The 10,891-nt window shown below is 51.6% G+C and overlaps 1 protein-coding gene across 1 annotated transcript; it reads left to right on the forward strand.

The window, feature by feature from the left end:
• Nucleotides 1–2,225: 2,225 nt before the first annotated feature.
• LOC139325948 (chymotrypsin-like elastase family member 3B) lies at nucleotides 2,226–9,261 on the forward strand. Its single transcript, XM_070956005.1, has 8 exons — nucleotides 2,226–2,265; nucleotides 2,420–2,505; nucleotides 2,771–2,868; nucleotides 3,975–4,109; nucleotides 4,584–4,720; nucleotides 4,802–4,944; nucleotides 7,860–8,012; nucleotides 9,212–9,261. Exons 1-8 carry the CDS (start codon nucleotides 2,226–2,228, stop codon nucleotides 9,227–9,229), a joined length of 810 nt encoding a protein of 269 aa, XP_070812106.1. The 3' UTR covers nucleotides 9,230–9,261.
• The last annotated feature ends 1,630 nt before the right edge of the window (nucleotides 9,262–10,891 follow it).

The following is a 10,891-nucleotide window of genomic DNA, read 5'->3' on the forward strand; positions in this document are numbered from 1 at the left end:
GAACATCGCCGCCTAGAGTCGGGAACGACTAGCACATACGTGTGAGTGGAACCTTTACGTTTACCCTTTGGCCAAGCAAATACGCTGATTGAGGGGGGAAAGTTGCGACATCCCTATCTGGGAATGGAGGGGCTTGGGGCTGGTTTGCACAGAGGCAGCCCCCCCCCTCAAGGCACAGCAAGGCAGGGAGGAAGACTGATGCCCATCGGCTGAAGTGGTTCCTGGGTATATCCCCACCCACCCACCTGGATGGACGTTCTCCTGTTAAGATTATTCTTTGCTGGAATAGATACTTATCATGCCAGTAGTCCTCAAGGTACAGCCAGAATTGAACCCGACATTTACATTGCTAAGCGAGAAACTTATTCAGTGAGCTTTGCCCCATTTTCTTCTAGAGTGTCCGTTCAGCGAACCCCTGCGGTTGTTAAGTTAGGGACATCGTTGTTAAGTGAATCTGGCTCCCCCATTCACCTCGCTCTGAGACGCTGCAACCATCGTAAATATGAGTCGCTTGCCAAGAGTCCGAATGTAAATCACGTGCAACGGTCGTAAGTGTGAAACATGGTCGCAGGTTCCTTTTTTACAGCGCCATCGTAACCTTGAACGGTCACTAAACAAACTGTTGTCAGTCGACTACCTGTACACATATATAGCTGTGCAGAACTGGCAGATACTCAGAGGTCATTTAGTCTAACCCAAAGCATTGAAGGAAATACGAATGACCCTGTACACTTGGCGGGCTGGCCAGAATCACAGGGAGAAAAGAGTCTGGGACTTGAAGTTTGGAGATGTCCCCTTTTCTTCTTATTCCAAATGATTCCAAAGCCCATTCACCGGAACCAGTAACTGAACTTATGGTGGTATTCAGCCGGTTCAGACCAGTTCACCCGAACAGGTAGCTGAACTTATGGTGGTATCCAGCTGGTTCGGACCGGTTCACCCGAAATGATAGCTGAACTTATGGTGGTATCCAGCTGGTTCGGACCGGTTCACCCGAACAGGTAGCTGAACTTATGGTGGTATCCAGCTGGTTCGGACCGGTTCAGCCAAAATGATAGCTAAACTTATGGTGGTATTCAGCCGGTTCGGAACGGTTCACCTGAACCGGTAGCTGAACTTATGGTGGTATTCAGCCAGTTCAGACCAGTTCACCTGAAAAGGTAGCTGAACTTATGGTGGTATTCAGCCGGTTCGGATCGGTTCACCCAAACCGGTAGCGGAAATCGCGGGTGGGCCCGTCTACCCGCACCGGCTCTATGCCATCCTATTTAGGCATGTTTTTGAAGCCAGTTACATGCATGGAAGGCGCACACACCAGCAAAGCACATGCACGAAAGGTTAGGCGCACGTGCGCGCATGCCTTCACATTTGCAAACTGGTAGGGAAAGTAACTGAATACCATCTTGGATCTACTCTCTTTTAGCATAGCAGAGGGGGGGAGGGGTGTCAGCCACAACAGCCCCCTGGTGAAATCGGGGCGCCTTCGGTCTGCTGTTCACAGGAACGGGTCCTTGTCAGGAAATGGGATTTCCCTGCACAGGGAAAGGAGGACAAGGAGCCAGAGGGAGGGACGCTGCCTCCCCAGACACCCCACACACACAATTTCTCCACCGGGCAAGAAACACACACCTTTGGGTTACACACATACACACACACACACACACATGTGGCGTTCACATCCTTTCTAGATTACACACCGCTGAGCCAAGGCTTGCCAAGTAAGCCGTTCTGGGCAAAAAAAATTAAATTAAAAAAAAAAAATCACACTACCCGTGTTACATAAACCTCTGGAAACAAAAGGATCATTTCTGACCGCCACGTCTGGATCGTATGACGGGCTAATTCCAAGCAGGAGAAAAATTCAGGGTGTTTTTTTAGCACCCCAGCTGGATCTGCCAGGAAATCCCCTGGGAGCCAGCCCAGAAATCCTTATTTTTTTTGTTTTTCCCCCCCATGGAGAGGTGGGAATCGGCCGCCGTTACGGGGGGACACAACGGGGAGGAAGCGTCTCATGCCCTCTACGTCAACTTCGCCCCTGGCCTTGGCAGCTTCCAGGCCCTCCTTGCCTGGCCAAGGCGCCAGCTGTTGCTTTCCCTGGGGAGCAGGCCTTGGCTGACCCCGCCAGGGCCATGGGCATTGTCACACCTGCTGTGCCCAAGGTCATCGTGGCACCTGTGGGGAGGGGTATTTAAGGCTCAGGATGGCCTGACACTCATCCTGAAAAGATGCTTCCGCTGCTGATTAACGTCCTGTTGGTGGCCGGTGGTAAAGACGCATCCCCCGCCCTCCCACCCCCCATCACCGGGGGTCTCCTAGCCCCTTGCCCTGGTCTTGGAGGAGGAAAAGATCAAAAGGTCTCTACTCCTCGGAGGGCTCAGTGTCCGGGGTCTCAGACAGTCCCCCCTCTTCTCTTCCGCAGCCGCTGGGTGTGGGCAACCAGCCTATTCTTCCAACAGCCGAGTGGTGAACGGCGAAGACGCTGAGCCTTACAGCTGGCCCTGGCAGGTAACGTGGCCCCACTCCTCCCCGTCAGGAGCACCCAATCAGCACCGCAGAGGACTGACAGCCATCACAGGCAAAGAGCTCTGCCTTGAACCGAACGAACCGGACCGGCCTGGCTGGCTGGCAATTAGGCTGCCCCATCCCCCCCAGCGTCTCCAGGAGAGGCTGAGAAAGCCTGGCCTGAGTGTGGAGCGGCTGGACCAGGTGTTCTTTAGGGTGGGTGACATCTCCCCCTTCCCAGCGTCTCCCTCTCTCTGCACTCCCGCAGATCTCCCTCCAGTATGAGAGAGATGGAGTCTTCCGTCATACCTGCGGAGGGTCCCTCATTACCCCCGACTGGGTCATGACAGCTGCCCACTGCATCTCGTAAGTTTTCCGGGCACAGCTGGAGCATCGCCCTCCCTCTGGAGTCCAGAGAGGCTTTGCATGGGGAGCCTCCCCCTTTCCTCCTTGGAGCCCATCTTCCTTCCTTCCTTCCTTCCTTCCTTCCTTCCTTCCTTCCTTCCTTCCTTCCTTCCTATTTTCTTTTTTCCTTCCTTCCTTATTCTCATTTCTATCTCCTTCCTTCCTTATTCTCCTTGCCCTCTTCTCATTCCCTTCCTTATCTCCATCTTCCTTCCTTCTTTCTTATTTCCATCTATTTTCTTCTTCCTTCTTCTCATTTCTTCCCTCCTCATTCTATTCCTTCCTTGTTTCTATCTTCCTTCCTTCCAATTTCCATCTATTTTCTTCTTCCTTCCTTCCTTCTTCTCATTTCTATCTCCTTCCTTCCTTCTTCTCATGTCTTTCCCTCCTCATTCTATTCCTTCCTTATTTCTATCTTCCTTCCTTCCTTCCTTCCAATTTCCATCTATTTTCTTCTTCCTTCCTTCTTTCTTCTCATTTCTATCTCCTTCCTTCCTTCTTCTCATGTCTTCCCCTCCTCATTCTGTTCCTTCCTTGTTTCTATCTTCCTTCCTTCCTTCCTCCATCTATTTTCTTCTTCCTTCCTTCCTTCTTCTCATTTCTATCTCCTTCCTTCCTTCTTCTCATGTCTTCCCCTCCTCATTCTATTCCGTCCTTATTTCTGTCTTCCTGCCTTCCTGCCTTCCTGCCTTCCTGCCTTCCTTCCTTCCTTCCTTCTTCCATCTATTTTCTTCTTCCTTTCCTCTTTCTTATTTCTAGCTCCTTCTTCTCATTTCTTTCCCTCTCTCCTTTCCTTCTTCTCTCTTGCCCCCTTTGTTTAAAGTCAGTTTTTCCTGCTTTCATCCTTTGTAGACATATCACAAGGTGGTCCTAAAAATCTATAGAGATTCTCAGTCATCCAGGTCAAAAGCACCTTTGGGAGCCCCTGGTCCTGTTTAGGTTCTTTTTTTCCAAAGTAAGGAGTGAGGTCACCCAACCCCTCCGGTCTGCGGGGGAGGGGGATGCATGCAGACCCCCTGAGCACCCTCCCCTGCCCTCTGAAAGCCGCTGGGCGATTTCTTCCACAGGCGATCTCGGACGTATAAGGTGGTGCTGGGGGATTACGACCTCACAGCCGAGGAAGGACCTGAGCAACACATCCCCATCAAACCCGAAGACATTTTCGTGAATCCCAGCTGGAAACCCAGTTGTGTGTCCTGCGGGTAGGCAAAGAATGTCTGTCATTTGGGGAGGGGGGGGGAAGAGAGAAGGAAAGCCTCCAGCGTCCCACACGCTGCTGGGGGTGGGACCCTGGGGGTTCGGGAGAACCTCTAGCTAAGATTCTGTGCAGTTCGGACAACCCCAAATCCCACTCCTGGCTGGCCCCGTCCCGCCCACCCCGCCCCTCCCAGGAGTCCCCACGCCACCCATTTTGGATGCAGGTAAGTGCAGGGCGTAGGTGGAGGTTCAGGGAGGGTGAAAAACGGGCATTCCGGAAGTTCGGGAAGGCCTCCAGAGGGCCTCCGGAGCCTGGGGAGGCCGTTTTCGCCCTCCCAGAAGCTCAAGGAAAGCCTCCGGAGCCCGGGGAGGGCAAAAACACCCACCCCCCACCATGGTGCAGGAGGCCGACAAGGCCACGCCCACCCAGCAAACCCCTGGACTCCCACCCCCACGTCTGTCTCCCTCTTCTGCTCCAGCAATGACATCGCCCTGCTGAAACTTTCCCGCCGGGCGGAACTCAACGACAAAGTCAGCCTGGCCTGCATTCCCGAGCCAGAGACCGTCCTGCCCAACGGATACCCTTGTTACATCACGGGCTGGGGACGTATTTTCAGTACGTGGGGTGCTCTCTGGAGGGGAGGGGGGAGGGCAGAGGGCCTGGTAGGAAGGCCTGACGCTGTTTTTCCCTCCACAGCTGGAGGGCCTCTGTCCACCAAGCTGCAGCAGGCTCTCCTGCCCGTGGTGGACTATGACCACTGCAGGAAGCCCGACTGGTGGGGAGGCTCCGTCCGTCCAAGCATGGTCTGCGCTGGAGGTGACATCCAATCCGGCTGCAACGTAAGTGGGCGCCTGGAAGGAGGAACACCATTGGGCACGGTCTCGTTTCCTTAAACTGCTCTGGCAAAGCTCTACAGGCTGTTAAACAGCCTGTCAAAACAAGAAAAATCGAATAGTAAAAACTACAGAGCAGCATTTAGGAAAGAATCTTCAAAGCAGGAAGGGATGGCGAATGCTACCCTCTGGTGGCCGATAGGAGGCACTACACTACAAAGGGAATTTGTTGTTAGTTGCGAAGTCGTGTCCGACCCATCATGACCCCATGGACAATGTTCTTCCAGGCCTCCCTGTCCTCTATCTTCCCCCAGAGTCCATTGAAGCTCACGCCGACTGCTTCGGTGACTCCATCCAGCCACCTCGTTCTCTGTCGTCCCCTTCTTCTTTTACCCTCCATTGTTCCCAGCATTAGGCTCTTCTCCAGGGAGTCCTTCCTTCTCATTAGGTGGCCAAAGTGTTTGAGTTTCATCTTCAGGATCTTGGCCTTCTCAAGAGCAGTCCAGGGTTGATCTCCTCTAGGACTGACCGGTTGGATGGCCTTGCAGTCCAAGGGACTCACGGGAGTCTTCTCCAGCACCAGAGTTCAAAGGCCTCCATTCTTTGGCACTCAACTTTCCTTATGGTCCAACTTTCACAGCCATCCATTGCAACTGGGAAAATCATAGCCTTGACTATACGCTCTTTTGTTGGCAGGGTGATGTCTCTGCTTTTTAGCATGCTGTCTAGATTTGCCATAGCAGGAGCAAGCGTCTTTTGATTCCTTGGCTGCAGTCCCCATCTGCAATGATCTTGGAGCCCAGGAAAATAAAATCTGTCACTACCTCCATTTCTTCTCCATCTATTTGCTAGGAATTGAGAGGGCCGGATGCCATGATCTTAGTTTAGAAAGGGAATGTAAATGGTCAAATACAGAAAAACGGGCTGCCTTTTGGGGGCCAATTCTTAATATTTTTGTTCACTTGATCGATACGTTCTCGCATTCTTGAAACTCCTGGAGCAAAGCAGGAGGAGCTACTTCCCTCACCCCCCCGCCCCCGGTCAGAAAAAGCCTCTAAATGTGAAGGCATCTAGCCAAACAGAAGTAAATTTTAGACCGTATGTTTTTCAAACTTGGCAAACACTTTTCAGAACATGTTTAGATTTCAACTCCCAGAATTCCCCAAGCCAGCCACAGGCCAAGTAGGTAGGAGAGTCATACAGGAATAAATCTAGTCTGTCTCCCCGTTTCAAAGACTCCGTGGGACATAAATATGGAAATTGCGAAAGGGAATTGGGAATAGTTAAGAAATGGGATAGATGCCAGGAGAAAAATCAAGGAAGTGGGGGGAAAGACGAGGTGGCAGAGAACTTGGCTCTTCTGCGTAATGACTAAAGGTGACCACCAGGAGGCAGCACCTGAAGACATTTACTGTACTGCAGGGAAGATGGTGCTCGGTGTACCCCTGTTTTTATTTTATTTTTAATGTTGGGATGCTCCTGAGAGCAGAAAGCCGGCAGAAAAAGCCTTTCCTGAAGTTTGCCACGTTGAAACGAGTCCAAGGGGCAGAGAGGGCAGCGTTCTCTCCTGCCCATTTCCAAAGTGCTGGGCATCTTTAACAGACTGACAGAGTTGGAAGGGCCCTTGGAGGTCATTTAGTCCAACCCGCCCCCTCCCGAGCAGGAGACCCTACACCATTTCTGACAGATGGCAGCCCAGTCACTTCTTGAAAGCTTCCAGTGGTGAAGCTCCCACAACTTCCGAAGGCAACTTCTGTTCCATCGGTTAATTGTTCCCATTGTCAGGAAATTCCTCCTCATTTCCAGGTTGAATCTCTCCTTGATCAGCTTCCATCCATTAATCCTTGTCTGGCCTTCAGGTGCCTTGGAAAACAGCTAGACCCCCCTCCTCCTCTCTGTGGCAGCCCCTCAAATATTGGAACCCTGCTATCATGTCTCCCCTAGTCCTTCTTTTCATCAAACTAGACATACCCAGTTCCTGCAACCGTTCTTCATATGTTTTAGCCTCCAGTCTCCTAATCGTCTTTGTTGCTCTTTTCTGCACTCTTTCTAGAGTCTCCACATCTTTTTTTATATCTGATTAAAATCAGGGCATCTGGCCCTTCCGTCTCGGGCCATCATAGCTGGCAGGGAAGAGCAGGGTATGTGTGTGTATCTTCCTTTATGCTGCCTTGACGTACCCCAGAATGTTAGTTTAGCTGTGGCTTCTGCTCTCCCCTCTTGTCCTGTCAGAGTGTTTACAGCTTGACTACTATTTTGAGACAACCCAGGAGCAAAGTACAGGACACAGAGGTTTTGTCTTACAAACAGTGGTTTATATACAAGACTTCTATATACAGACATACAAGTGGTAGGCACATACCAGGCAAGCAATCAGTCTTCTTCAACTCTACACAGAGAACTACAATGCAGATAGAACACCATGAAGAGAGAGTTTATATACAAGACTTCTATATACAGACATACAAGTGATAGGCACATACCAGGCAAGCAATCAGTCTTCTTCAACTCTACACAGAGAACTACAATGCAGATAGAACACCATGAAGAGAGAGTTTATATACAAGACTTCTATATACAGACATACAAGTGATAGGCACATACCAGGCAAGCAATCAGTCTTCTTCAACTCTACACAGAGAACTACAATGCAGATAGAACACCATGAAGAGAGAGATACATGAGAGAGAGAGAGAGAGATGCCCTCTAATGGCCTCCCTTATATAGACAGCTTCTTAAAGGGCAATACCCCTGCTGACTTATCCTCAGTCTTAAAGGGGCTGGTCAGCTTTAAATCTGCATTACATTGACATGTCCAATTTCCTGAGCAGCCTTGATCAAATCTTATCATGGGGCGAAGCTGGGCCGGATTCAGAGAAACAAATGCTGGGGAATCACAGACTTTCTGTGCCACATGACAGGGTGACTCCGGTGGCCCGCTCAACTGCCAGGGCAACGATGGCCGGTGGTACGTCCACGGGATTACCAGCTTCGTGTCCGCTATGGGCTGCAACACCTTGAAGAAGCCCACCGTCTTCACCAGAGTCTCTGCCTTCGACGGCTGGATCCTGAAGGTGAGATGCTGCTGCCCCACCCCTTTCCCTTAGCTACGAGAAACCTCTTGATCAGCGGTCACCAACTGGTGGTCCATGGACGACTGGTGCTCCATTAGAAAATTTTGGTGGTCCACGGAAAAATTATTTGCATTTCTTATATTGCACTAAATCCTCAAACTACGGCCCCTGGGACAGGTACATGCAATGAATGTTTGTGTTGCTGCAGAGAGTCTCCCCCTTTGGGGTCTTTTTGTGTGGGTTGGAGGGGGGCAGAAATTCCAACTTGGGGTCTGCTTCAGCCTCCTGGTGTGGGGCTTTGGGCAAAGGCTGGAGGGAAGTGCTGCTGGTGGCAAAGAGCCAGAGGGCCTCGTTCCAGTGGGACTGCATTATGGGCTGGAACTGGCTGACCATCTCAGCCCAGTAAGCCTCCAGGCGCCGATACCTGGCTTTGCACTCCTGCAGGTCTTCCCTCTGCTTGGAAAGCCTATGCTCCTAGTCCTCAGTGAGGTGCTTCTGCTGAGCCTCCTTCTCAGCTAGATCCAATTTGAGCTGAGCTGTTTTGCCAACTCTTTCTCCTGGTGGCTGCTTAGCTCCAACAACTGCTTCCTGTTGGGGCCCTAAGGAGCCCGGGCGGGGAGGTGACGAGTGGCTGGGAGGGGAGGGGTGAATAGAAGCTGGTGAGGCACCCCTCGACGTGAGTGACATCGAGTTGGCCATGCCCACCCAGTCACATGACCAACTAGCCACACCCACCCAGCCAGTCATTAGGCAGATCATATTAGTGGACCAAGAGATTTAAAATTATGAATTTAGTGGTCCCTGAAGTCTGAAAGGTTGGTGGCCTTGAGGGGAACCTGCAACATCGTAGTTCCCATACAGCTATTTCGAGCTGAAGAAAGAGGGGGCGGATACTGCTCAATTTCTTCCTTGTAAACCATAGCAATAGCACGTAAGACTTATATACCGCTTCACAGTGCTTTTACAGCCCTCTCTAAGCAGTTTTAGAGAGTCAGCCTCTTGCCCCCAACAATCTGGGTCCTCGTTTTACCCACCTGGGAAAGATGGAAGGCTGAGTCAACCTTGAGCCTGGTGAGATTCGAGCTGCTGAACTGCAGCTAGCAGTCAGCTGAAGTAGCCTGCAGTACTGCACTCTAACCACTGCGCCACTATCCTTGCCCTCACCTGCTGTCTCTAAGACCTTCTTCCTTTCCTTTCAGACACTCAAAGGGCAGTGAGGAGGAGAACATGCCAGCCTTTTAAGTTCCAGAATAAAGTCACTTTGGAGATGCCGTCTGGTCTTGCGTTTGAGTCTTATTTCCTCTCCGCGTTGGGGAGGACAGAGGAGGGAGGGAACCTGGGCACAACAGGGGCCTTTCTATGAATGGGAAAAACAGTCCACCCCAAAAAAGCATTTTGGCTAAAGTCTCTGGGGTGTCCCCATCTCCTCTCCCAAAAAAGCCTCCTCGGCATGCAAAAGAGGTGCACGAGGCCGTGAAGGAATCCGTTTTCCGGCTTTCCGCCATGCGGTGAACACAGCCTCACCCCATAACCCCTTGCCAAGCCTATAAAGAATAGGTAAAAAGGTAAAGGTTCCCCTCGCACATACGTACTAGTCGTTTCCGACTCTAGGGGGGCGATGCTCATCTCTGTTTCAAAGCCGAAGAGCCAGCGCTGTCCGAAGACGTCTCCGTGGTCACGTGGCCAGCGTGACTCAACGCCAAAGGTGCACGGAACGCTGTTCCCTTCCCACCAAAGGTGGTCCCTATTTTTTCTACTTGCATTTTTTTTTACGTGCCTTCGAACTGCTAGGTTGGCAGAAGCTGGGACAAGTCACAGGAGCTCACCCCGTTATGATGCACTAGGGACTCAAACTGCCGACCTTTCTGATCGACAAGCTCAGCGTCTTAGCCACTGAGCCACTGAGTCCACACATCGCGTCCACCCTATAGAGAATGGACGGGGTTAAAACCTGCCACAAACACAACTGACATCCCATGCCCTGGCTCTGGACCCAAAGGCAGAGCTGCGATGGGCAAGGTGTGTATGTGTGTGTGTGTGTTGCAGGCCTTGAGGACTTGTGGACTTCAACTCCCAGGATTCCTGAGCTGGCCATGCTGGGAGTTGAAATCCACAGATCGTAAAGAGGCCGGAGTCGATCAGCCCTGCTTTAAGATGACCATAGCAGGGACCCAAACAGCTTCCGCCAGCAGATGGCAATGTCTTCGTACCCATCAAAGACAGCGAAGCTTTTAATTGCTTGCAGAGCTGTACCGGTCTACTCATTTGTTTTTGGAGGCACCGGTCTACCACCACACTGCCTTTTAACACTGATCAGCTGTAGGGCGGCCCTTTGAAGCCCTGTGGCAAGAGTTTAAACAGATTTTTTTCCTTCTAGTCGATCAGCTGGGACTCGGGAGGCAGCGAATAGATTGGGGGTGGGGCCAAATTAACTTGTGTTCGCCGCCCTGAGTCCTTCGGGAGAATGGCGGCATATAAATACATGTAATAAATAAATAAATAATAAATAAATAAAAGGTAAGAATAACGCGGGGGGGGGGGCAGAACCGGTTCGGTGATATCATATCATCACCGCTACTGGCTCGGCGGAACTGGGCGGAACCGACCACTGCCGCGTTGTGCCACCGCACCATCTGCGCATGCACCACAGCTTTTCACGCACGCGCCCCACCGTGTGCTGCACATGCTGTCGGACCATCTGTGCATGCACGTGGTTTTCACACACGCAATGCACACGTGCGCTTGCATGCGCACACTGCGTACCAGTACTGTTGTGCGCTGCCGCAAACAGGCACAGATGCACGGGACAGCTCCGAAGACCCGCTGGGTCCCCTGAATTGCACGCATGCGCACCAGAGGGCCGAACACCAGCTGGGGCG

The sequence above is a fragment of the Pituophis catenifer genome, unplaced genomic scaffold (genome assembly GCF_029215685.1).
Source record: "Pituophis catenifer annectens isolate HBS135680 unplaced genomic scaffold, rPitCat1.0.hap2 SCAF_18, whole genome shotgun sequence".
NCBI lineage: Eukaryota > Metazoa > Chordata > Lepidosauria > Squamata > Colubridae > Pituophis > Pituophis catenifer.